Below are 27,719 nucleotides of genomic sequence, written 5' to 3' on the forward strand. Positions count from 1 at the left end.
TTGTTCTGTATAGATCTGTATCTGGGTTATTTGAAAAATTTGAGATTCTTGAAAGTAAAATGGATATTTGTAAATTTGACCCATGCCATGTCCCTACATCCTTAAGAAGTACACTGGATATTACTAAATGCGTTTAAGTGTTTGGAATAGCTCTTTTTCCCTATCTTTTTTTAAAGGCCATCGTTTGAGGGTTGTTAATATGAATCAACAAAGTGATATTGCAGACTTACTTGGAGGGTAAGTGTGGGTTAAAATTTTTTTCTGAGATAAGAAAAGAGTATCTTACAACCAGCCTGGGGGGTGGGCTGTTCAAATGTACCCCTTCCTCAATTGGAATTTATTGAGAATCTCTTATTTGTGTAGCTTTTTCTCTTCATTTTAAAAAATACTTGTTTAAAGTCCTTGCTCTCAAAGATGATACTTGGAAAGGAGAAGTAAAAACCAGACTTGTATATACATGTTTGTATATATAGTACAGTTGACGTAATGAGTAAGTTCTAGTTATACTGTCTTCAGTGTACACAGACTCTTCTGCAGGTCTATTATACTATTGTGTATTTCTCTGTATTCTGTATCTGTATATATCTTTAGGAATTTCCTGCTTTTAAATATTCCTGACACAAATGGCATTAATCTTGTACTAATTGAATATGGGCTAGGTTCATCTCTTCCCCTACAAATCTGTAGTTGTATGTTAGCCATTGCAAGTTGTTTTAAATATTTTGAGTACACAGGAGCCCATCTGTTCCCTGATACAAGTGACAATGCAAAAGGATTTATAATCGATATGATGAACTACAATTTTTGTTTTGGTGCTGCCTCAGTGAATAGAATACATCTGCTTTTTCTTGTCAGTAGGGTAATATCAGTTGCCAAGAGAAAACTGTACATAGTTTTCTATGCTTATATTACTAGAAAGTGGTTTGAGTATAAATGTATATCATATTGTAGATGTATAGGTGACTCCTTGTTTAAGAATCACTGTGTGTAAGGTGGGAAGCCCAGTAGTTTTTTTATTTGTTTTTTTATAAGCAAGGATTTGCTTTAGTGTGACAGGATAAAACTGGAAACAAGAGTAAAGACTCATTTCTGTTTTTCAAAACAATAGTTTTGACAAAGTCAAGGGAAATATAATTAAGCAACGAGATGGAATGAGGAAGGGGTAATATTCCTATTCTTAGGATGTTTTCTGTTTTTTGATGGGACTGGGGTTTGAATTCAGGGATTTGAGTTTGCAAAGCAGATGCTTTACTGCTTGAACCACACCACCTGTGGTTATTTTGGAGATGGGAGTCCAGGGAACTATTTGCCTGGGCTGGCCTTGAACTTTTCATTCTCCCCGTCTCAGTCTCTCAAGTAACTAGAATTGCAGATGTGAGCCAACAGTGTCTGGCTCAGTTTTATCTATTTTATAGTTTATGTTGAAGGTATTTGGTAAATATCAAATATTATATTTAAAAATAGAAGGTTTTTGCTTTTTTTTTTTTATTTTTTTAATTGAGACAGGGTCTCACTATGTAGCCCAGGCTGGCTTTCACCTTCCACATGTTAGGATTACAGAAATGTGGCCACCATGCCCGGCTAAGAAGGGGGTGATAGTTATAGACTAATTAGTCTGGTTTAATAAATGTGGCCTTAGGATTTAAAAAAAAAAAATTATAAGTAAGGACATCATAAAATTAAGAGATTTAAAGCCCATCAAACTATTTATATTACTGCAGATTGTCTTCTAATCTTTGTTAGTGCATATTACTCCTTTGCTTTTTAATCAATGTTAGCATGATAACGTCTTTTTCTTCCTCCCTTCATATATAACTCATTTTTGTCATTTCTTTTAAAGTAGGCTTCTGGTGGGCAGCACTTAGGCCTTTACATCAACTGTGGGTAGACATTGAAAACAAATTGCTAGAGAGTTGGGAATGGAATAAGCTTAAGAGATTCCATGAGCCTGGAACTGGTGACTCACACCTGTGATCATAGCTACTCAGGGAGACATCAGAAGGAATGCGGTTTGAAGTCAGCCCTGGAAAATAGTTTGCAAGACCCTGTCTCGAAAAAACCTGTCACAGAAAAGGGCTGGTGGAGTGGCTAAAGGTGTAGGCCCTAAGTTCAAACCCCAATATGGCAAAAAAAAAAAAAAGATTTCATGAAAGAGGACAGCAGACTTAGACATAGCAAATAAAATCACTTTCGTGAAATTCTAACGCTAAGTGGCAAAATACAGAGCACAGGCTCATAGTATTGACTCTAGGATACCAGTGTGGAGAAGGAAAGAAAAAGATTGAGAAAAATTAAACAAAATCAAGTAAAATGTCCCACCTGCATTTTCCTTGCCACCTATGGAACCACTCTTAAAAGAAATTGCAGAGAAGAGGGCATAATGGATCTGTGAACTCAGAACTCTACCGTGACATAAAGAAATGGCATTTCATCATTGCTTGTTTTCATTACTTAGCATATACTGTTCTATGTGTCTCTTTTACATTTTTTGTTCTTCACTTACTCTGTTATTAGCTTGAAAAATCATTTTCTTTTGGGTTAGCCATTTTGAGATAAACTCTTCTTTTTATTTCTTTTGGGAATACTGGGCTTTGAACTCAGGGCCTGTGCTTGCTCAGCAAGTGCTCTATTGTGTGAGCCACACCCTCTGTCCTTTTTGCTTTAGTTTTTAGATAAGATCTCCTGGTTTTTTCAGTGGCTAGCTTTGAAGTACAGCCCTCCTACCTATGCCTCCTGTGTAGCTGGGATTACAGGTGCATGTCCTTGTGCGATCTTCTTTATTTCTACCTCCCAAGTAGTTGGTATTTTAGGCATGAGCCACCTTCAGATGAACTCTTGTTCTCTTCTTCTTCTTTTTTGCTAAACTGGGATTTGAACTCAGGATCTCTAGCCCCTTTTGCTTTGGTTATTTTTGAAATAAGGATTTGTATTTGTGCCTGAGCTGGTCTAGACCCAGTTCTCCACTTAGGCTTTCCACATTGCTGGGATGATAGGCATGCATCATCTCTCCCACCTTTTTTGTTGTTGTTGAGATGGGGTTTTATCAACACTTCTTTCCCAGCAGGCCTTGGTCTGCAGTCTCTCCATATCCTCTGGGCTTATAAGCATGAGCCATTGTGCCAAGCTCTAATGAACTCTTTCTTAAATGTAGTTCCAGTGTGTATTATGGGATCATGGGTAGCAAGTTATTCTCTATTGAGGTAGATGTTTTGCACCCACATCCTTCTTGTCATTGAAGTTTGTCTTAACATACCTTTTTTGAAAAAGATACTTGAGAAACTTTGCTTCATAATAATTTGTTATAAAGCAACCTGATGTCAAGTTGATTTTCATTGAGTTTATTGCAGTTGATGTGTATATTCTTTTTTTTATTATTATTATTCACTTATTCACATGTGCATACATTGTTTGGGTCATTTCTCCCACTTGTCTCCTGCTCCCACCCTCTCCCCCTCATCCGCCCTTGCTTCCAGGCATGTATATTCTGATGTGAGATGTGTGTATGTGTTTTCTTAATTTTCTTTTGTGTGTATGTGTGGGGTGCTGGGATTAATCCATTAATACTAAGCATGTGCTCTCCACTGAGCTACATCCCCAGCCTTTCAGTTTTTCATTAGTTGAAATATGCATTGACTAAACTGTGCTTCCACCAGTGTTCAGCTTTAATTAAACCAACTTTTCTTTTAGTGAAATCAGTCTAATTTGAAATATTAAGCAATTTCTCTTGTAAATTCATTAGATTGGTAATAGCAGAGCCAGTTTCTACTACTAGTTATTGTAACAGCTGACTCTTTATGGCATTTATTATGTACCAGGCACTATTTTGAGACCTTTATGTTAACCCTGTTGGATGAGGCACAGTTATTTTTTCTACTTTATGCATGAGAGAACTGAGGCACAGAGACTACATTTAAGTGATATGTATTTTGTTTAATTTCTCACTACTTCCATTGTCATTTTAGCCCATGTTTTGCCTGGTCAAGTTCTTTGGTCTTTTCTCTTGGCTTCTACTCCTAACTCCTATAGTATTTTTTTCATTTAGTACTTACAGTGACTCATTTCCTTAAGCTTTTGTTATTTTGAGATGAGGTCTTACTGTGTACCCCAGGGTGACCTCAAACTCATGATCCTCCTCTCCAGCCTCTGAGTGTTGAAACTATAGGTTGTACAACTATGTCTGGCTAAAATGAATCCCTAGAGGGACATCAGATCACATCACTATCTTCCTTAAATCTGTCCACTACTTTCTCAGATCATTTAGAAGACAACCAAAGACTTTATTTTGGCCTATGAGGCCCTACATAATCTGGCCCTGGCACTTCTGGTATAATCTCCCTCCTTTACCATGCTGCTGAACTTTAGCTCCTCCCCTTCGTGTTGTACCTTGCTAGACATTCACTATTTGTTCCTACTGCATGGCATCTCCTGTTGCCCACAGGTACCACTTAGTTCACTTCCTTGTTTGGTTAGGGTCTCTTTCATGTGTCCCCTCTTCAGTAAAGCTTCCCTGACTGTGATATTGAAATTCCAGTGCCCCATCACCTACTTTTCCTTTGCCCTTCTTTATATTAACAGCACTTACTCACTGCTTGACACTTTATATTTTAAGTTAATATTGGAGTGAAGGAAGATAATGGGAAAGGGTTGAGCGATAACTGCTGTAGCTGTAAGATAACTTGCCCAAGCAGAATGAAACAAGATTATACACATTGAGTTCATTTATTAAAGTGATTACATCTTTTCGTTATAGATGTATTTCTTTATTGTCTCTTTTATTGTAAGCTATGTAAGAACAGGATCTTTTGGATATTGTTGACTCAATGCCTAACACAGTAAGTGCTCATTAAATTTTTGTTGAATAAGTGGAGTAAAGAAATGTCTTCATCAGTGTGCTAGTGCTTATGAGTTAAGTGAAATGAGTTTTATGTTCCCATACCTCTCTCTGGAACCTGACTTCATCATAGATGCTTAGAATCAGGCCATTGGGTATTTATGCAGGTCACTGGTCCCTCCTCATGGGCCAGCGAGTAGTTAGTCATCCATAAATTCTTTTATTATGCTTGATTGTTCTGTCATGTATTTTGGCATCTTTTCAATTTTTAACCTAAATTTTTCTAGGAAATAAAATTTATCTCATGCCCTTGAATTGTAGCATTTACTATCTTAGGCTACAGAAAGTTCCATATTTAAAGAGTTTCAAGAAACATTTCATTCTGCTTGAGCCAGCTCATCTTTTAGCAAGAACAGTGTTTCTGGACTTTTTCCCCTGTTATCTTCCTTCACCCCAATATTAAATTCATATTGATTTATTTCCCTAGCTAGAGAAATTATATGCTAAGGAATAAGAAGGGATCTAAATAGTAAGATTTGAAAGCTGAGCTTTGGATGGCCATAAACCATTCAGGTGTCTTAAGATTTTCTGTGCACCCCCCTGAGCCCCACTAATGTTTTTCTCCCCTACTAATTTGCATCCCATGAGGAACAATATTGTACTCCTTCTCCAACAGAGAATACATAGATTGGCTTTATCATTTTCAGATGTTGTGTTTTTCTTCTAAAGTGTCCTGAATATTTTTTTGTTGTTGTTGCTCAGGGCCTTATACTTGCTAGGTAGGAGTTCTTCCTCTTGAGCCATACTCTGTCCCTTTCTTGTTTTAGTTATTTTTCACATAGGTTCTTGTACCTTTTGCCTAGACTGGCCTCAAACCATGATCCTGCTACCTTCGCCTCTCAAGTAGCTGGGAATACAGGTGTGAGCCACTGTGCCTGGCTTCTGAAAACTTTTTTGGTCTTACTAAAACATGGTTTATGTCCCATACATATTTATTAATACATATTTATTTAAACATGGTAAAATAAATGATATACCTTTTATTGTCCAACTCAGAATTTCAAATTTCAATAATACTATTAAGCTAATAATAGTTTTACCTTCAAACATGTGGAGTGGGAGAATAGATTATAAATTAGAACTTTAGGGGACTGGCGATTGGCTCAGGCCTACCTAGCAAGCCTGAGGCACTTAATTCAAACCCTAGTGCTGCCAAAAAAACTTTAATGTAGATTTTAAGTATTTTGTTCTTATTTCTGATTTTGATTATTCTCAGGTCCTTCCAATTTCTGTTAACTTTAGAAGTTTGTGAATCACACTTACTTTTTGTTTCAGGTATAAGCCGGTGGACCATAAGCTTATTTGGCTACCCTTACGAGAAGCATTTGAGGAACTCTTTGCCCAGACGTTTTCCAAAAGACAAAACTTTACTTTCTTGGGTCACATTCAGACTTGTTATAGACAGAAACGGTGGCATGATCTCCTCAGACTAATGCAGCATGTGTACAAGTCTGCTGTTAACAAGGAAAGAAAGGAGAGTGATGCTGGTAAGGGTATAGCCCAGACTGCTATTGGCAAGGCATGAGGCTTGGGTTCAATCAACAGGACTAAGAAGAGTTTGGGGGAAGGATAGGAAATACAGATGGGCGTATTCTAGGACTTACGGCATGGGGGACTGGTTTAGAAGAGTAGCTGCTGCCATGCTTTAAGGCCTGATTCCTGCAACTCAGATGGCTCTTAAGACTAGTGTATATGTACTGCTTAGCAGCTCTTATCTCATGTTTCCTAAGAAACAGCCTGGTTTTGAAAAGCTGCACTTTAAAGGAGCTTTTGGTAGCTTAGTTAAGTTCTCTGTGTTCCTTATCTGTTTTTTAAAGCTACTTTTCAGATAGGGTTTTACGTTTTTTGCCTCAACTGGCCTTGGACTGCAATCCAAATGGACTCCCATGTAGCTGGAATCAGAGGCATACAAGTATGCCCAGTTTATTGGTTGAGATAAGGTCTCACTAACATTTTACCTTTTGGTCTGGGCTGGCCTCACAATTCAGTCCACCTCATCTCTGCCTCATGAGTAACTGGGATTAAAGGTATTAACTACTGTACTTGGCCCTGAGAAAATGTTTTCTTTTGGTGCTGGTTATCAAATCCAGAGCCTAGTGTATGCTAGATAAACACTCTACTACCTAACTACCTCCCCATCCCAAGGGAAGATGAATTAACAAGTACCTATATGTGTGCATAGAAGTGAACTAATTAGTATAGTGGTGGGATCATAGCATTATATGAGTATTCAGGTTTGGCTTTTTAAATTTTGTTTAAGATGCTTAGTTTTTGTTATTTCATTATTTATATGATTTATGTACTTAAACATTCTATATAAAGTAATAAAATTCAACATATGTGTTAAATTCTTATTCTTTCCTAGGGCTACTCCTAAAGGAGAAATGGGAAGCATTTGGTCTTAGACTCAGTCATGCCCAACAACAGATGAAGATGACTGAAAATACCCTTTTGTTTGCATTTGTAGAGGTATTTTGTTTTAATTATTTAGGTTAAGGTAATGTGGACTTGATGCAGAATGTGAGTTTGTGTCAGGTTACTGTTTTGTATTCTCTTTCGGTTGTTTTTAAGTGCTTACTGTTTAAGACTTAGAAAACACTTAGTGAAATAATGATTTATGGAGAAGATGTTTTTAAATGTTCATTGTGTTTTTAAGAATTTGAGGAGCACAATTATGTTTAAAGATGCAACTGTAAACAAATCATGATATTCTTTCATATTCCTATGTGTATGGAGGGTTGGAGAGGTGATATAGCACACACAGGGGCAAAGGCTCAACATGAGATCAAGTCCAAGCTCCAAGCAAAGTGCAAATGTGGAAGAGTGTGTGTGTGTGAGAGAGAGAGAAAGAGAGAGAGAGAGAGAGTGAGTGAGAGCGGGAGTGAGCGCAGAGGGGAAGGTGGGGGAGGAGAATTGGAGGCTCGTTCATTCCAGTGCCCCATTTGATTCTAGGAAGGATCGACTTGATTAAACTCTCACGAGCTAGGCTTTTTTGCCTTTATTTTAAAACTATTTTTATGAAACTTTTTTTTAAAGATATTAGGGTTTGAACTCAGGACTTTGTGCTTGGTAGGTGATTGACCAGTTGAACCATACTTCCACTTTTATTTCTGTGAAACTCTTTAGAATATGCTACTGGACAGTTAAGAATGTGGGTATTTGAGAAGGTTCACTTAATCATATGTTCATGTGCAGAAAATTTGGTCATCTGTACTTAATATGATTGTTTCTGTAATAACCAATTAAAATGTAAAGGGCTCTCAAGATAAGGCTTATGTTTTGTGACTTTATTAATACACTAAAGTATTACATTTGTTCTAGTTTTCTCAGTTCACATTGTAGAAGATTTTTTTGTTAGAATTAGTACTCAGTTGACACATCAACCAAGTGAATTGTAAGATGTTTTTATTGTTCTTGGCACTGAAGCTTTAACAGATACCATTAGTGGACTAGACATGAGTAAATATTCATTTTGATACTCTTTAGCAACTTTATGTCTTTGAACCAGGACACACTCTTGATTAGGACATGTATCTGGCCTTGGTGTGCTCATAGCCTAACTCTGTATTTAATTTGGGTGCTCTTTATAGCTAATGGGATGCTGTTAAACACCTGAATACATTATAAGTTACCATTTATTTGAATATCCAGGGAGTGAGAGAATTTAGTTTATTGCATTTCATGCAGAGATACTCCCTTGATAACTTTTTGGATACTTACAAAATTAACTTAGTCTTAACTTTGCAGACTTGGTGGCATCCATTTGGCAGTTAAAGCGTAGGTTCCTCAAGTGGGGGAAATTGCATTTGCCTCAGTTTCTAACTCACCTGTATAAACTGCTCCTAGTTAGTGTGTCTTTATTTGAAATGCAATCTTAACTTTTTATCTTACCTTCTTCTAGGGTACGTTAGCTCAGGCTGTAAAGAAAGGAGAGTGGATCTTGTTGGATGAGATTAACCTGGCTGCTCCTGAAACATTGGAATGTCTGAGTGGTTTGCTCGAAGGATCCTCTGGCTCCTTGGTGTTGCTTGATCGAGGAGACACAGGTAGCATTTGATCCCCTGGTTTTTGACTTGATGCCAGGTCTTTTGGTTAAGTGGATTATATGGCTCTCCCAGTGGGATTTGTTTATACTTTAGAAATTAAGTTCCTGTGATGTACATTGAACTGTTGTTAGGTTGCATTGGAAAGGCAAAGAAGAATAAAATAATTCATTAACACATTTGGGTTGTGGGTAGATCTGTATACACACGTTGGCAAAATAAATACATATGGGTGAATGGGTGACAAACGATAATTAACAGTGAACAAACATACCATAAAACAGTGGAATGGCAGAATAGGGTTAAGTTGTATACATAGGTCTGCAAAGTGATCAGTAGGGTTTCAGAAAAGGCAAGGACCATTTGAGCAGCCTGGCTGATTGTAAGGCAGAGTTGCTGTGAATTTGAATAGTCTTCACTTGGGGATCTGTGGTTTGTCATTTGATTATTACAGGTTGTTGAAAATGTCTAATTTTTTCTTAATAGAGCCACTGGTTCGTCATCCTGACTTCCGCTTATTTGCATGCATGAATCCAGCTACTGATGTAGGCAAAAGAAATCTCCCACCAGGAATAAGAAACAGGTAAGGTTTTAAACTTCATTTTCTTTATTCATTGGCAATGTCAGTATAACCATACTTCAAAATAATGCTTGAAGTTTCTTAGTATCTGTTAAAGGAATCTTACTTTTCTTATTTGTTATATTCCTTTATAATTTCTATAGGTTGTAGGCATATGACAAAGTCTAGAACACTGGAAAATCATTTTCTTTGGTTATTAGTATGATACTTAACAGTTCATGAGTATTATTGAAAACAAAATATTTCTTCAAATAGCCTCTTAGCAGTAATAAAGTTTCATATATAATAATAATAAGAGTAACATTATAACACCATTAAGTGCATTATTAGGGATGACGTCCTCTTTGGATGATGCTAATGATCCGTAAAAGGTCTTTTAAGTTTCTTTGGATTTTCTGTCACTAAGCACTGACATGAAGTAAATATTTCATCCATGTAAAACTTAGGAAGAGATAAATCACCAAATTTATTGTTGGTAAATTTTTTTTTTTTCATTTCAAGTTCTAAGGTAGTGGTAAAAATCTGTTAGATCCCTTATGTCCATTTTCATAGGGAAATTTTAGAAACCACACTAAAGTATTTTTTTTTCTTTTGCTTATCATTTAATTTTTGATGATATGGGGCTTATTTTTCATTACCCATATATTTTGTAGCTTAGTTATGATTTAAGAAAACACATAAAAATGGTGATAAATGTCTTTGTTTTGTAACTGTTTCTTTGTGCAAACATTTTATGTAAAAGATTTATTGCCTAGAACTAGTAATCATATTGTTGGTGACAGCTACGTACCTTTTGTTTCATTATGATCCATTTGCATCTCAAGCAAAAGACTTGTGTTTTATATTACAAGCCTTTAAAATGAGTGTATGTGACTTGTCTTACATTTTCTATTGTCAGTATAGCTGTATTAATTTCCTAAAAAGTAGGTATTTTATAATAAATGTTTTCTAGGTTCACAGAACTTTATGTAGAAGAATTAGAAAGTAAAGAAGACTTACAAATACTTATTGTGGATTATTTGAAAGGATTGAGTGTAAATAAGAACACAGTGCAAGGAATCATAAAGTAAGTTTTCTATGGCTTGTCTCTATATTTTTTTCTGTGAACATAAAATTATATTCCATGTGCAGATACTACTTTTGTTTTTCTTTTCTTCTTCTAACTGGAGAGGACTGACACAGGATTTTTATTTAGATTTCCATTTTAAAGTTGGACTCTTCTAAGAACCCTTTTATGTTTTCCTAAGGAAACTGCCTTTAATACTAAGAACCACTCCCCTGAGGATGTGGAAACAATTAGATACTGCTCTCTGCATTACCTCTGTATTCATAGGTGGATGTTTGAACTGCCAGATGAGATGTCAATGGCTTGTATTTTGATCTTTGTTGATGAAATCTTTTCTACCCATAATTTGCATATTAGCTAGGTGAGATATGAGGGAGGAAGGTTAATATAATAGATTGAGTGAGATTTAGGATTAATATTTAGCTGAATAAATTATAGAGTGGTAGTATGGCTTGGTACTTTAATTTGAGTCTCTTTTCCATGTTTTGTATGCCATGTAGAAAAAGTGCAATAGTATTGGGACTAGAAGCTAATTGTATCATTCTGGCCAAATCATTTAATTAACTTTGTATGTAACAACATCATCAAGAAATACAGTTCATTAAGGGGTTGAAGTATGATCTCATTAGCATTTTACTTTGCATTTTGTGATTCTCCCACTCCTTTGCGGTAGTGTTGGAAATCAGACTCAGGGCCTTGTACATGCTCAGTACATACTCTGCCTCTGAGGTGCATCCCCAGCCCCTGTTCCTCATTTCTTCAGCAACTATTTTTTGAGTGCCTCAGTAGTAGAGATAGTCAAAATCTGGTTCTTCTCATGGAGCTTGAATTACAGAGGTGACGATAACCAATAAATGAGTTGTGGTAATTGAAGAAAAAATATAAAAGTGAGTAGAGTGTTAGAAAATGAGGCCTGGAATCTTATTTTGAATGGGTTAGTCAAATAGGCCTTTGTTCAAAGAAAGATTATCTTGCAGATAGGCAGGGTATATCACATTTGGGCAGGAAATTGGATTTCATCTGACACTCATTGGTTACATTTGATCTTGTGGTAGTTAATTGTTAATTTCACAAGATTTTGAAGTGTGAGAAGTTCATGTTTCAATCCAAAACTACTTCTATCTTGTCTTCTGAACTGAGAAATATGATAGTGGTAATATATGCCAGTGATAATCATATCTTCCTGCTTTGTAACTGGTGAATATAGCCTTCTCTACAGTTTTTCAAAGCACTCTGAGTTTATTCAGCACCACTGTGCTATGTTGGGGCTTGATGTTCTGCTCAAGTTAGAGCTAGCCCTGGAACACTTGGCTCGTATGTTCTGGCTAAGGCTCTCTTAGATCTTCCTGTCTTAAAGAGACATTTCTCACTTATCTTTCTTGATACCTTTTTGCTAGAGGAATTGCACCTCATACTTCTGATTTCCCAAAGGAAATTGATAGATCTTCATTTTATTGTTTTAAAGTACCCTTTGAGTATATGAAAAAGATTTGAAAAAGATTGAGAGGTTTTAATGAGTGTTTTAGGAAGTTGTATGTAACCCTGTCCATTTTTTTTTCTTTTATTATTCATATGTGCATACAAGGCTTGGGTCATTTCTCCCCCCTGCCCCCACCCCCTCCCTTACCACCCACTCCACCCCCTCCCTCTCCCCCCACCCCCTCAATACCCAGCAGAAACTATTTTGCCCTTTTTTCTAATTTTGTTGTAGAGAGAGTATAAGCTATAATAGGAAGGAACAAGGGTTTTTGCTGGTTGAGATAAGGATAGCTATACAGGGCATTGACTCACATTGATTTCCTGTGCGTTTGTGTTACCTTCTAGGTTAATTCTTTTTGGTCTCACCTTTTCTCTAGTTCCTGGTCCCCTTTTCCTATTGGCCTCAGTTGCTTTTAAAGTATCTGCTTTAGTTTCTCTGCGTTAAGGGCAACAAATGCTAGCTAATTTTTTAGATGTCTTACCTATCCTCACCCCTCCCTTGTGTGCTCTCGCTTTTATCATGTGCTCAAAGTCCAATCCCCTTGTTGTGTTTGCCCTTGATCTAATGTCCGCATATGAGGGAGAACATACGATTTTTGGTCTTTTGGGCCAGGCTAACCTCACTCAGAATGATGTTCTCCAATTCCATCCATTTACCAGCGAATGATAACATTTCATTCTTCTTCATGGCTGCATAAAATTCCATTGTGTATAGATAGCACATTTTCTTAATCCACTCGTCAGTGGTGGGGCATCTTGGCTGTTTCCATAACTTGGCTATTGTGAATAGTGCCGCAATAAACATGGGTGTGCAGGTGCCTCTGGAGTAACCTGTGTCACAGTCTTTTGGGTATATCCCCAAGAGTGGTATTGCTGGATCAAATGGTAGATCAATGTCTAGCTTTTTTAAGTAGCCTCCAAATTTTTTTCCAGAGTGGTTGTACTAGTTTACATTCCCACCAACAGTGTAAGAGGGTTCCTTTTTCCCCACATCTTCGCCAACACCTGTTGTTGGTGGTGTTGCTGATGATGGCTATTCTAACAGGTGAGGTGGAATCTTAGCATGGTTCTAATTTGCATTTCCTTTATTGCTAGAGATGGTGAGCATTTTTTTATGTGTTTTTTGGCTGTTTGAATTTCTTCTTTTGAGAAAGTTCTGTTTAGTTCACTTGCCCATTTCTTTATTGGTTCATTAGTTTTGGGAGAATTTAGTTTTTTAAGCTCCCTATATATTCTGGTTATCAGTCCTTTGTCTGATGTATAGCTGGCAGATATTTTCTCCCACTCTGTGGGTGTTCTCTTCGGTTTAGAGACCATTTTTTTTGATGAATAGAAGCTTTTTAGTTTTATGAGGTCCCATTTATCTATGCTATCTCTTAGTTGCTGTGCTGCTGGGGTTTCGTTGAGAAAGGTCTTACCTATACCTATTAATTCCAGAGTATTTCCTACTCTTTCCTGTATCAACTTTAGAGTTTGTGGTCTGATATTAAGATCCTTGATCCATTTTGAGTTAATCTTGGTATAGAACCCTGTCCATTTCTGATGTATAAAAATCACCTTGGAGATTCTGTAGGTAAGTGGGAACAACAGCAAAATAATCAATAATTTAATACAATTAATTAGTTTATCTGAACTTCATTCTCTTCATAGCTTCTACACAGCTTTGCGGAAAGATTCTGGGACCAAGTTGGTGGATGGGACTGGCCACAGACCTCACTATAGCCTTCGGACTCTCTGCAGAGCCTTGCGATTTGCAGCCTCCAATCCATGTGGCAATATCCAGCGCTCTCTCTATGAGGTCTTCTTAATTCTGTTTGATTTGGGAGTGGAGTGAATGGCTCACCATGGGAATGAGATTCGTATACTAGTCAGATTAGCCCAGAATCATTTTACCAGAGCCACCCTTTCCTTTTTAATCACCTTATCATACTTAAAGTTGGTTCTGAGAAATAGAACCACCCAAAAGGTTGAATTTCATTCTTGAAATAAATAGGGGTGCTATTACAGAGGGACAATTTGTGTTAAGCATAGTTACGTTTTCTCTCTAGGGCTTTTGTTTGGGTTTCCTGACACAACTTGACAGGGCATCACACCCAGTGGTTCAGAAGCTCATTTGTCAACACATTATCTCTGGTAATGTCAAAAGTTTGCTGAAACAGGTATGCTCTTTGATTTTGATCTGCTTAATATAAAGAAATGGCTGAATTATCAAAGTTTTGGTTGATTCAAGTTTTTTCCTAACAAAACTTTATGAAAGTAATCCATTGGCTGGTGGACTGGCTGAAGTGATAGAGCGCCTGCCTAGCAAGTGTGAGACCATGAGTTCAAACCCCAGTGCTGTCAAAAAGAAAAGGAAGTAATCTGTTGCAAAAAACTGAAAGATTACAGAAAAGTATGTATTAGTTGGCCAAAGTTCCAAGTAATTATACTCTTTAGAGATTTAGATCCTGCAGATAGCTCTTCCCAGCTAATTTGTAACGGATATATTTTATTTTCTAATTCCAGTGTGTATGTGTGTGTTTGTTGAGATAAATTCCATGGTACATTTAATCTAAGTGATGTGAGGCCATTGCATGTGGATATTCTGTAGCTTTCCCTTTTGGGGGTGGGGAGTACTGGCCATCAAACCCAGGTCCTCAGGCCCTTTACTATATAGCCGTTTTTTAGCCTAACTGTGCTTTGGGTATCTTTTTTGTTTCTCCACTAGAGATCAATCACTATGGCGTGTTCTCTAAGGGCCACACCATGTTACCCTGGATGGTTGCACCCACCATGGTTATCTACGCATTTTTCTTCTGATTAATGATTGAGCATTTTGGGGAGAGAGGAAACTGTTACAAACAACTTGAGTTTGACAGAGGAAATTATAGAACAGCATGGGTCTGAAGAATTAGGAAGAGAGAACCATTGGTTTTCCAGTTGCTTTGGATTTAATTTTCTTAAAAATACTATTTATGCTAAGCGCTTTAAAAAAAAAACTTAAAAAAAAAGACACATTTTTAAAGTTACTTTTATTAGCGTGCACACATTGTACAAAGAGGCAGACTCGGGTTTACTTTGATTATGTCATAAATGCTAGTTTTCAGTCACTTTTTTTATATGTGCTCCTCATGATTGTGATTGGAAGCTTGAAGGGCTTTCCCCCTGTCACCACACATACACCTTCAAGTGGTAAGGAGCATTTAAAACCTGGCTTAGACTTGTAGCTTCAAATCCAAAGACAAAATTTACACAAGATATATTCTCTATAACTATAGACTGGGCCACTATTTGACTTTTTTTTTTTTTTTAAGTGGCATTGGGGTTGAACTTGCTAGGCAAGCACCCTTACCATTGAGCCATTCCTTCAGCCCACTATTTGACCATTTTTGATCTGTAAAAAAAAAGCAGTTTGTATAATTCAGCCTAATAGCACTTTATCTTGGAAAGATTATGCCATCGTCTATAAAATTTCTAATAAAGGATTCGTTTCTCTGAAGGGTCAGAGAAACTGTCTTGTAGAGGATCCAGAAATAATGCAAACCTTCCTCTTTTGCATCAAAACTGACCCAGTTTGTATGTATATAAAATACATGGTGGGTTTTTTTGTTATTTGCTTTTTGGTGTTACTGGTTTCTCGGCAGACTCTACCATTTGAGCCACACCTCCAGCCTGAAATACATGTTTCTGATTAAAATATTTAATCTGAGAGTGGTCATTTGTAAGTGAAAGAATTCCTTCATAAGATATGTGGGAAATTATTTTGATTTTAGCTTTTCCCCAGACACTTTGATTCCCACCCCACTTTTTTAAAACTAGTATCTGACAACACTATTCTCATTCCTCAAAGTAATATGTTCATATTTTGCCCATGGATTCTGATGGTGAAAGCATTCTTGGTAACTTCTTTTCCTACTTTTCTCCCATCTCTGAAAGAATGCTATAGTCATCATAAAACTGTTAGCCATTTTTCAGAGTTGTCTGTCTTTCAGCCTATTCCAGAACCAAAAGGAGGTCGACTTATCCAGGTTGAAGGCTACTGGATTTCAGTGGGAGACAAAGAGCCAACAATAGATGAGACATACGTATTGACATCTTCCGTTAAGCTGAACTTGAGAGATATAGTCCGAGTGGTCTCTGCAGGGTGTGTGTGGGCTTTTCTCTGGTTGCTATAACATTTCTGCAAACATAGGCATTGATGTTTTTCTAGACTACCTTCCGTTACTTTGAAGAGCTTCACTGGTATATTAAATTATCACTTTCTGAAGTCAATACTGTGACTTTTCTCCTAAAGTAAAAGCATTGTTTCTAGTCGTACTTTTGGTGGGAGTAATACGGTTGCAGACTAATTAGGCCATTCTTGTTTTAACACTACTCTAATTCTAGTTTCTGTGTTTTTTTCTCCCCTGCCTTCCCTTTACCCCATTCCTTTCCTCCTCTCTTCCTTCCATCACTGATCTTTTACAGAACGTATCCAGTGCTGATTCAGGGAGAGACATCAGTTGGTAAAACAAGCCTGATCCGGTGGCTCGCTGCAGCTACTGGCAACCACTGTGTGCGTATTAATAATCACGAGCACACAGATATTCAGGAGTACATTGGTTGTTACACGTCTGACTCCTCAGGGAAACTTGTCTTTAAAGAAGGTAATGTTAACATTGCGTTGTATAGATGTAGGTTTTCATGCTTTTAGACCCATTTCCCTATGTAGTAGTTGTAATTGAGCTTTCTTTTTTGTTTTTGTTTTTGTTTTTTTGCAGTATTGGGGTTTGCACTTAGAGCTTCACTTGCTAGGCAGGTGTTATAGCACTTGAACCACTCCGCCAGACAGTCTTTGATCTTTCTAATTGAGGCACTTGGACCTCTTCCATAGCAGACTGTTTTTCTTTGCCCATGAGCTGCAGATAGTTAAGGGTGACACTTAGGGGACTAGGTTTGTTTGAATCTCATTAGTCTTTTCAGCTGTGTACAGGATTTGGGCCATGTTTTGAAGAAAGCAGTTGAAGTGTTGATTTGTTTCCTAGAGAATTAAAGAGTGGAGTGAGGAGAAAGTTTGAAATACATACTGAGAATTTGGTGGTGTAAATAAAATTAGACTACAGGGGAAAAAATTAAACAAGTTGGAAATCATACGTCTCCTTTGTGGGTAAAAGAAAAGGACTGTTTTAATTGAATTATGCTTCCTTGATCTACGGTGTCACAGTTTGTTTTGGGGGCAAGACTAGTTACAAAGAGTAACTTGTTTAGAAATTTAGTTGGACTAATTTATACACTTTCACTAATTCTCAGTGTTCATTTCCTTGTAGGTGTTCTTATTGATGCCATGAGAAAGGGTTACTGGATAGTCTTAGATGAATTAAATTTGGCCCCTACTGATGTGTTAGAGGCACTGAACAGGCTGTTGGATGATAACCGTGAATTGCTTATAACAGAAACACAAGAAGTTGTTAAAGCACACCCTCGCTTCATGCTTTTTGCCACTCAAAATCCTCCAGGGCTTTATGGAGGCAGAAAAGTGAGTGTCCTCTATCTTCTGTACATAACTATATAAAGTAATAAGTGTTTATTGTTAGGAATGAGATATTTTGACCTTTATTTTGGAAATTAGAGGAAAAGGTCCTTTTTACTGTATTTTTTCTGTGCATTTCCTAGGTGCTTTCTAGAGCTTTCAGGAATCGGTTTGTGGAATTGCACTTTGATGAATTGCCTAGCGCTGAGTTGGAAACAATCTTGCACAAACGATGTAGTTTACCTCCATCCTATTGCAGCAGATTGGTTAAAGTCATGTTGGACCTTCAGGTATTTCACTGAATTTAATTTTGATGGAATGCATTGATTTAGATTGTCAGTCAAAATTTGACAGTGTCCTTGAGTAGAAACAAGTCTGTCCATTTATTTCTTTGTTTTTACACAGTAAGAATCTTGTTGGTTTTTTTTGGTGGAAAGTACAGTACTGTGGGTTTGAACTTTAGGGCCTTGCCCTTGCTGGGCAAGTAATTACTCTACCAGTTGAGCTGCATCTCTAGCTATAGAATCTTTCCTTTCCTTTCCTTCCCCTTCCTCTTCCCCTTCTACCAGTGAATAGACTCTTGTTTTCAAAATGTATTCTATTAATGTCTCAATTTTTGGTGTCCATGCCCCCTACACACTGAGGATCAAACCTAGCACCTTGTGCACTGTTGGGGAAGCACTGTTAGAGAGCTGCAGCTATAGCCCCGGATTATTTATTTTTCTTAACATTTTTCTAACTCAGTAGTTGTATATCATCTTAAAACTTTTGTAACATTTATATTTGATGACAGTTCCTTATTTGTGTATAATTTTGGAGCATTTGATATGGGCAGAGTATAGTTTTTGTTGCTGGTGTTTGAAACAGGGTCTTATTATGTTACCTAGGCTGGCTTTGATCTTGAGACCCTATTGCCTTAGTTTCCCAGGCAGGTGGAATTACAGACATGTGCCACTGTGCCTGTCTTTACAATTTTTTGTTTTTAAACATGATGCTAATTGTGTCACAATTACGATACTTGAATAGATGCTCTTGTCAACTGCAAAGTTACAGTTTTTGGTTTTTTTTTTTTTTTTTGTAGTGCTAGGGAGTGGACCCAGGGCATAGCACATTCAGTTGACTTAAAACAAAACCCTCATATTTTAAAGTTAAAAGTTTTTTTTTGGTGGCATTAGGGGCTTGAACTCAGGGCCTCATGCTTGCTAGGTAGGCACTTTACCACTTAAGCTACTCTGCCAGCCTTTTTTGTGTTGGGTGTTTTTGAGATAGGGTTTCACAAACTATTTGCCCAGGCTGACAATCCTCCTGGATCTCTACCTCCCAAGGAGTTAGAATGACAGGTATGAGTCATCTGCACCAGCTCTTAAAGGTATTCTTTATCAGGAAGCATATGTTCATTGTCAAATTATTTTCCAGAATGCTAGTAGTATTTAATATTAGCATTATGGTCACATATTAGATATTATTATATTTTTTCTGGAGTATGGAATTCAATTATTTACATGTGATTTTTTAATATCCTTCTTTTGACAGTTATAGTCTACTTACATTTTAAAGAATTTAATCTTAGTGAAATCATTTTTAATGGAAGCTTAAAATCACTAGGAATTTGATGTAGGTTGTACTACATGCAAAGCCCCTTTCATTTGTTTTGATACTTATTATAGTCCTACCGCAGAAGTTCTTCAGTGTTTGCTGGAAAGCAGGGCTTCATTACCCTTCGTGATCTGTTCCGATGGGCTGAAAGATACAGATTGGCTGAACAGACAGAGAAGGAGTATGACTGGCTGCAGCATTTAGCCAATGATGGTATGTTTTCAATGAAGTGTTTGTTTTTCTTTTCTGAGAGAGGATCTCACTTTGTATCCTGGCTCACCTTGAACTCATGGTCCTCAGAGTGCTAGCATTATTGGTATGCATCATCATGACTGGCTCAGTGAAATGTTTTTGTCTATAAAGTTATGTCAAATGTCATGTTTTGTTAAGTCAAATCTTGCCTAAGTTATGATTGGTGTATATATTTTTCTAGGCATTCTAAGAATAGCCTAGCCCCTCAAGTCCTAATTGCTTTTGTAAGTAGTCCAATTCATTCAAGCCTCTGGTACTCTTTGCTTCAAATGGCCACATGCAGGATTTAGTATATCAGGATACTCCCTCTGGCAGATAGTTGTTGGTGGCTTTGTTGGCCATTTATCTGCAATGTGGTCATGAGAGATATTCCAGTCTCAGTTTTGGCTTTTTTGGTTTAATTCATGGGAAGAATTTATATTTTCTTGTTGTGAATAGAATACAGAGCATTTTGGAATCCTCTGATTTAAGAGAAATGTTGATGAGTCATTAGTGGAGCAGTTAAATAAGTAAAAAGAGTAAGTAAAATTAGGTCATGGGAGTGTTATTCTCTTTCTTTCTTTCTAGGGGTGAGCAGCAGGAGATGCTGGGGATTGATGTTGTTGCTAGAGTCTTGGGGCAGCCAGTAGACCATATTTGACCACTCACTCCTAACAACCTAACAAAAAATAATAGTGAAGTAGGAAAGGAGTGTATTCAGTATAGCTACATTGGAAGGGACTGTGAGGAACCAAGTATCCTCATCCATGTCTGCTAAGAGCTACAAAGAACTTTGGAATTAAATAGGGGAAGAACCAAAAGTCAGGGCAAGAAGTATGCACAGTCAAGCATTCTTGGTCAAACTGTGGTCTGGTTGATCCTTACCATTCGGGCTGTTTCTAGAATCTGTTGTGGATTGTTGGAAAGAATAACTTAGAGCTTAAAGGGCAAATCAGAAAGGCAAGATGGGTTTAGTTAGGCCTTCAAGTTCAAGGCAGTAAGTGAGGACCTCTAGGAGCTTCTCTTGGTAATTGACAATCCGTTGATTTATCTCGAAAATACCTTAGTTATTCTTATCTTGGTACTTTCAGCCTTGACAGGTGTGGATTATCAGCCCCTAAAATGATATTAATACGTCTATGTGCAGAGTTGAGTAAGAATCTCACCCAAATTTTAAGGTAGCAAAGGAGACAGATACAAAATGAAAGCAGAGATGCTGAGCTTTTTAACCTGCTTTAATTATCCACTGTGACCTGCAGGCTCAACTGGAGAGAGAAGGTTTTTTGTTTTTTAAAGCAAAAGTAGCCTCTTAAGTCATGTTAGAAACCCAGAGTCACATCTGATCTACACCCGTGGCCCTTTATTTTCTCTTTTTTCCTGATATTCAGTAGATGAAGTGCCATACATGGTTGCACACAGCTATGATCCCAACATTCAGATCACTGTGAATTTAAGGCCAGCCTGGGCTGCACAATGAGACTCTTTCTCAGAAAATAGATGGAGGAGGAACATATTTTCTTAAGCTTTTCTGTTGAAATAATAACATATGGTAAAGCATGGTTGCATATATAAATACCCATGCAAATTACCACTTCTACCAAGATTTAGAATATTTCCAGATCGGAGAAGGTGCCTTCTTTTGTCTTGTTCATGGAAGTAACCACCTTTCTGACTTCTGTCACAGCAGATTGATTTTGTTTGTGCATGAACTTCATCTAAATGGGATCATAAACTCTCTTAAATTTGACTTTTTCATTCAGATGGACATGAAATTTAGCCATGCTCTTTTGTGTAGAAGAAATAAATCCGTTTGTTTTTATAGTTAGGGAGTAATCCATTATTTGTTTATCTACTCTGTTCGTACACTTCACTTTTAGGCTATGATGAATAAAGCTGCCCAGAACATTCCTGTATATGTGTCTTTGGGTGCACACATGTGTTCATATTTCTGAGGCATAGACATGTATATGGTTACTTGTAATCAACCGTCCTAGTTTTCTGAGGTAGTTGTTTAGATTTCTATTCCACCAGCAGCATGTTAAAGTTTCTAGTGCTCCTTGTTCTTGATATCCTTTCATGTTGCTACCACATACTTACTTGCTCCTGTTTTTTTTTGGTTTTGTTTTTTATTTTTTCTTTGTTTTTTCCAATCCTCAGGTTTTATGCTTCTAGCAGGGAGAGTCAGGAAGCGTGAGGAGGTTGATGTGATTCAAGAAGTACTGGAAAAACATTTCAAGAAAAAATTGTGTCCTCAATCTCTTTTCTCCAAAGAAAGTGTCCTAAAATTACTGGGTGAGTAGGCCAAACACCCAGAGGAATATCAATTAGTTATACCCATTAGAACTAAAAATTTATTCTGCCTCGGATAGGTAAATCATCTACCCAGATATCTACCTTGGAGTCTAAATTCAGCCACATCGTGTGGACTGAGGGCATGCGGAGACTGGCGATGCTGGTGGGAAGGGCACTGGAATTTGGTGAACCAGTGCTGCTGGTTGGAGACACTGGGTAAGTTCTGCAGCAATGAGTAATTGAGAAGTTTCAGTTCAGTTCCACTTTCATAGGCTTACTTCAGTTACTTCTCTTTCTCTCTCTTTTTCCAAAGGAGTAGGGTTTATTATTTCTTTATCTTAAGGCTAAATTCCTTGTTTATGGAAAAGAGTGATTTCTTTTATCATTGTCATTTTGAGAGCTGTGTTTGTCTATTAAAGTGAAGTTCATTCAATAGGTGTGTGGAGGAGAAGAGCACATAAACTAGTGTTTTTTGAGTATGTAAAGATTAGATTTCCATCTCCCTTGGTTGTTGAGACAACTGGGAAATGATGGGGCTTGTGCAGTGCATGTTCCTCTGGATAAGGAATGTGGGAGGGCACTCATTTTGCAGAGGAGCACCATGAGCCTGGGCTGTGGAGACCCTGCATTTGTTAGTCCTGCGTGTTGCTGCAGTGAGGCTCGCTGTGACTCCCCTCTTTTGTTGATAGTGTAATTGTATATTTGGAACACATGTTCCTTGTTAATCTAGTGTATATTTCGAATAGGTGTGGGAAAACTACAATCTGTCAGATGTTTGCAGCCTTGGCAAACCAGAAACTTTACTCGGTCAACTGCCACTTAAATATGGAGACATCAGATTTCCTGGGAGGATTACGACCAGTGAGACAGAAGCCCAATGACAAGGTTTGTTCAGTAGCAAATGTTGATATGTTTTATTTATTTAAAAAAAAACTATTGTTGGCTAATACATAAAATTGGGATTTTATTCATGGTGTGGTTGCTAGATCCGGCTTCCAGTTTGGTTATATATACATGCATGTCTTAAGATTTTCACTGGTCTGCAAGGAGCCTTCTCAAAGCATGCTGGTTTGCAGATTTTGTTCCCTGTTCTCAGACCTTTCTTGCAGAGTGACCATTTCACCCCAACAGACACCAGCTAGTATAGGTATTGTCACGTGGAGCCACCTACTCTTTAATTCCCCCACTTCTATTCAAAACTATAGGAAGAAATGGACACATCAGGACTTTTCGAGTGGCATGATGGACCTCTGGTTCTGGCTATGAAAGAGAATAGCTTTTTCCTCTTGGATGAGATCTCACTGGCTGACGACTCTGTCCTGGAAAGACTCAACAGGTAATGTGTGAGAGGCTTGCCCTGTGTTTGATGTGTTTCTTGTCTGGGTTTTTTATAGCTACTCAGTCTTCTCAGTAATGCCCCTTACAGGTGGATAGCTGATGTTTGAAAATGTTGAAGAGTTAGTTCTTTGGTGTTAACTCTCAGTCTGCTTTGTAACAGACATAGTGTTTCTTTTTTTGCTGTCAGTAACCACAATGATGGGACTTTGGGATGGCCTAGCTAGAAGAATGAGCCTGAGTTAAAATCCTTTTTCAAGGCAAATTCTCTGTTTATTAGTTTTTTGAAAGAACTAGTAACAATCCTAGATTTTATGGCTGTAAGGTATCTCAGTACCTCAGAACAGTATTAATCTTAATGTAGTAACATCTGTAATAACATCCATTTTTCTTTTATTGGGATATAATTCATATACCATAAAATTTATATATATCCAATTTGTATGTATAATTCAGTATTTTTAGTAAATACACTGAATTTAAAACCACTGCAATCCTGTTTTACATTTCCATCACTTAGTAGGTTCCTTTGTGTGTATTACCCTTAATTCCAGATTCTACCTCCTGCTCCAAAGAACCACTAATCTGCTTTTTTCTGTATACATTTCTTTTCTCAATCTTTCAGATAAATGGCTTCTTCCTTTGTTTTGTATTAATGTTTTGAGGTTCATCCATATGGTAGTGCACATCCTTACTTTGTTCCTTTTTATTCCCAGTAGCATTATATGTACCACATTTTGTTTATCGAGTCCATTTGATGGCATTTGAGTCATTTCCACTTGGAGGATTACGGTGTTGCTGTGCACATTTGCATGCAAGATACCCATTGTTAGGACAAATGCCTTAGAATGTATGTGGAAAGGAGTTCTTTTTCTCTTAATACCAGATATGTTCCATTACACAGAAATTGGGATAGTGAGTCATTTTAAAATTTGTGACAGCTCAAAAGAAGAGACACCTTTTTTCTTTTAAAGAACGTTGAAGACCGCAAAATTGAATACATCAACTTTTCCTAATTTTTCTTTTAGTGTTCTTGAAGTGGAAAAATCTCTGGTGTTAGCTGAAAAAGGCAGTCCAGAAGACAAGGACAAGGAGGTAGAGCTGTTGACTGCTGGAAAAAAATTCCGTATCTTAGCAACTATGAACCCTGGAGGTGACTTTGGGAAAAAAGAGGTAGAACTGTGCTTCCGGAAGCATAATTTTTTTCTAGTTTTTGTCCTCAGCTTATTGACAGACACAAATATAGTATGTAGTAACACATTTGAATTCTTATGAGTAATGGGTAGAAACCCCAAAAGGATATTTTAGATTTATTATTATATTGAAAAATTTGACAGATGGCCATTTCCTTATTCGACATTTCACTTTATACGCCTGAAATGACATTAGTTCAGGTCTTTTTCCTAGCGCTCTACTTAAATTATTCTGACAGATGGTATCAGTAGTTCTGTGTGAAACATATTATTCTAATTTTATATATAAGAAAAGTTAGAACCACAATTTAAAATCTAGCTCTGCTTTTAGAGTCTACTTTATTAAACACTAGTCTGGCTATATGAATGATACTATAGTGTAAAAAAAATAAAAGAGCCACAATCAAAAACCTCTTCTGGTTTCGCAGGGTGAGTCACTGTGAGATTGTTGGTAAAGTTCCTGGCATTCAAATGTAGCCAAGCACCAAAGACTGTGGCTTTAGGCTCACGAAGCTGTTCAGTGGAGGTGCAGATTACATGCTGGTAAAGTTAGTGTGGTAATAGTTCAGAGAGAGAAGAATTTTGAAGGGAATTAAAGTTCTTGGCTATTTGTTGAGTGCCTGAAATATGGGCCCGAAATTTTGGGCCTCCTTTTCCTTAGTAGTGTAAGAAGTAAAAATGCCCTTGTGCTTTAGATACGTGATTTCAAGGTTAAGTTAAACTACTTGTCAGGTTATTTTATGTTTTCCTTAAGACAAAGCTTGTTAATTCTTACCTAAGAGAAAACTACCTTTTGCTTTTGCCTGCTTAACAAGCAAAACGAGGTAAAATTCTGAACACCAGAAGCACAGGTCACCTTAGGATGGTGAAGAGAAATACTCAATTACATACCTATTCTCAAAGTCTTTAGTGAGCTACTGAGTATGGGCATTGTTCCTGTTCCTCCTTTGGTAGACCAGGTATCCAAGTACCAACAAAACAAATCATTACACATATGTAGCACTCGTAACCTTTTTGAACAGAGATTTAACTGTTTGGGAGGGAGGAAGAGGAATCTGGATAAGAAGCAAAGGCTCTATGACGAGGAGCTAAATAATTCTTTGTTATACAAAAAGTAAATATATGCCTCCTTATAATCTCACTCTATAAACTGTATAAAAGAAGTTTTCTCCTGTACTTCAGACAACTATTCTCTATGGAAAGATGGCTGTTTATGTAACTTTATGTAAAGATAAAGTGAAAAGAACTTCTGCTTAAGGGTAAGAGTTCACATTTGAGTAGGACTGGCATCTAATACTTGTACCACTTATTGTGTGAGTCTCTGAAATGCTGAGCTTCATTTATAAAAAGTTGTGATAATGCTGATGTTGGGGAGTCATGGAGATTAATGAGGTACCATGCAAAAAGAGCTAAGACAAGTAGACCTTCAGTAAACTATACTTCTAGTAGATATAATAAAAGGTCATCTAAGGCTGGGTGTGGTAGTACACACCTGTAATCCTAGCACTTGACAGGTGAAGACAGGAGGGTTTTGCAATTTGAGGGCCATTTGGGCTACATAGCAAGATTAAGGCCAGCCTGAGCTGCATAGTTAGATGCAAGAAAAAAAAAAAGAAAAAGCATATAGTGTTTTCTGTTTCACAGCAAACATTCTTTCAAAGGACTAGTTTTGTAGCTTTCTTCATAGATTTTGAATTCACATTAGCATTTGTGTTCCTTATAGCTGTCTCCTGCCTTAAGAAACCGATTTACGGAAATATGGTGCCCTCAATGTACAAAGCGTGAAGATTTAATTAAAATAATAAATCGTAATCTCCGCCCAGGATTGTCTCTGGGCAGAATAGATCGTAAAGGTAAGTTTGCAGGTGGTGGTGGTGACTGCAGTGGTAATGGAGAGGAGTGGGTGCTGGGAGTAAGGGGTATATTGTAGGGTATTCCGTAAAGGATGCAGAAATGGGAACAAAGAAAATCTGGAAAACAGCATTATTTTTTAGTAAACTCCTGCATACCCATAAAGTAGATTAAACAATTCTTAAAATGTCCAGTAAGAGTCAAAACATTTACTATATGGCTCTTTTTTTTTTTAACTTACTTAAAAAGCTTACATTGGCTTCATGTATGTGTATTTATCTTAGATTATCTAGTTTAGAACCTACATTTACTTACTAGACTCAATACATAGTTTCTTTTGTCTTTTAAAGAATATAAAAGGATTTTTTTCCCCCAGTGTGGGGGTTTTAGTCTTGTTAGGCTCTACCACTCCAGCCACACTCCGCCCTCTTTTTTTTTTTTTTTTTTGCGGTACTGGGGTTTGAACTCAGGGCCTACACCTTGATCCACTCTGCCAGCCCTTTATTGTGATGGGCTTTTTAGAGATAGGGTCTCACAGAACTATTTGCCCAGGCTGGTGTTGAACTGCAATCCACTTTATCTCTGCTTCCTGAGTAGCTAGGATTATAGGTGTGAGCTACCAGCATCCAGCTGCTTTATTTTTTTAATAGTCTTGTGTTTTTACCTGGCGTGGCCTGACCTACCTACGCTTCCACATGGCTGGGACCACTGTCTTGTGCCACCAGGTCTGCTTGTTGTTAGTTGAGATGGGGTCTTGGTAACTTTGCCTCAGCTGGCCTTGAACCACAATCATTCTGATCTCCACCTCCTGAATAACTGTGATTACAGACACATGCCACCATGCCTGGCCTAGGTTATCCACTTCTTTGGGATTGTGATAAATGAATATGTTCAGCTTTTTAAAGGTGTTCTATGGCACAGTTTCAAAACTGGGTAGGCCAGCTGTGTGAAGCATCTGCACAGCACCTGTTCTCATCTGGGCTATTTCAGGAAAGACTGGCTGTTGTTGAGCAAGACATACTTTCAGAAGGTCATACACTGAACAGCCACTTTCTGAACAGCTGGAGTTCCCATGCCCTGTTAAGCTTGCTGTTTTCTCTTCAATCCCTAAAATTTAATGGTCACCAGATAGCACAGTATTGTTTAGCCTGTGGTTCTCAAACTCACCTGGAGGATTTGTTGAAATACAGTTGTTGGGCCCCACATGCAGTGTTCCTGATCATAAGTTTGGGATAGAGACCCAGAATTTGCTTTTCTAATAAGTTCTCTGGTGATGCAGATGTTACCCAAGGCATACACTCAGAACTCACTGGGTTGTGTTCTTATTATCAGTGCATTTATTGTGAAAATTCAAGTGAAAGGAGGAGTGGAAGGCAATAATTGTTAGGCAAACGTGATATGTCTTCAGGTTCTGTGTTAAGGATGGATTCTCTATGCAGTAACCTCTAAGAATCATGTAGTTTGCTTATTCTTTTGTTAAGTTACTGATTGTGGTAAGAATGGCACAGGAAGTAACTGTTGCTTTATCACCAGCGTGCTTCATGCTTAAAGTGGAATGAACAATTCATAGAGCAGCAAGCATAAGAGCCCTGAGGACTTACCTCAGAGCCCTACAGCTTGTGCCTAGGGAGCTGGTTGACTCCAGGCTTTTTAGCCACACAGTAACAGACTTCC

General features: G+C 37.5%; 1 protein-coding gene across 4 annotated transcripts in view; it reads left to right on the forward strand.

Moving 5' to 3' along the window:
- Nucleotides 1–27,719, forward strand: part of Mdn1 (midasin AAA ATPase 1) — a 148,067-nt gene that overhangs the window by 34,867 nt on the left and 85,481 nt on the right. For all 4 annotated transcript variants that reach the window (XR_012449601.1, XM_074078153.1, XM_074078160.1 and 1 more), the window contains exons 15-33: nt 177–237; nt 6,167–6,378; nt 7,257–7,360; nt 8,793–8,937; nt 9,421–9,517; nt 10,467–10,580; nt 13,710–13,857; nt 14,108–14,218; nt 16,031–16,182; nt 16,506–16,684; nt 17,345–17,553; nt 17,691–17,837; nt 19,215–19,356; nt 21,532–21,666; nt 21,744–21,882; nt 22,413–22,551; nt 22,872–23,002; nt 24,030–24,174; nt 25,918–26,047. Coding sequence is in view for 3 of the 4 variants with exons in the window: in XM_074078153.1 (XP_073934254.1) it covers nt 177–237; nt 6,167–6,378; nt 7,257–7,360; nt 8,793–8,937; nt 9,421–9,517; nt 10,467–10,580; nt 13,710–13,857; nt 14,108–14,218; nt 16,031–16,182; nt 16,506–16,684; nt 17,345–17,553; nt 17,691–17,837; nt 19,215–19,356; nt 21,532–21,666; nt 21,744–21,882; nt 22,413–22,551; nt 22,872–23,002; nt 24,030–24,174; nt 25,918–26,047 (2,640 nt within the window). In the remaining variant the exon portion in view is untranslated. The remainder of the gene's footprint in view (nt 1–176; nt 238–6,166; nt 6,379–7,256; nt 7,361–8,792; nt 8,938–9,420; nt 9,518–10,466; nt 10,581–13,709; nt 13,858–14,107; nt 14,219–16,030; nt 16,183–16,505; nt 16,685–17,344; nt 17,554–17,690; nt 17,838–19,214; nt 19,357–21,531; nt 21,667–21,743; nt 21,883–22,412; nt 22,552–22,871; nt 23,003–24,029; nt 24,175–25,917; nt 26,048–27,719) is intronic.

The sequence above is a fragment of the Castor canadensis genome, chromosome 1 (assembly GCF_047511655.1).
Source record: "Castor canadensis chromosome 1, mCasCan1.hap1v2, whole genome shotgun sequence".
NCBI classification, from domain to species: domain Eukaryota; kingdom Metazoa; phylum Chordata; class Mammalia; order Rodentia; family Castoridae; genus Castor; species Castor canadensis.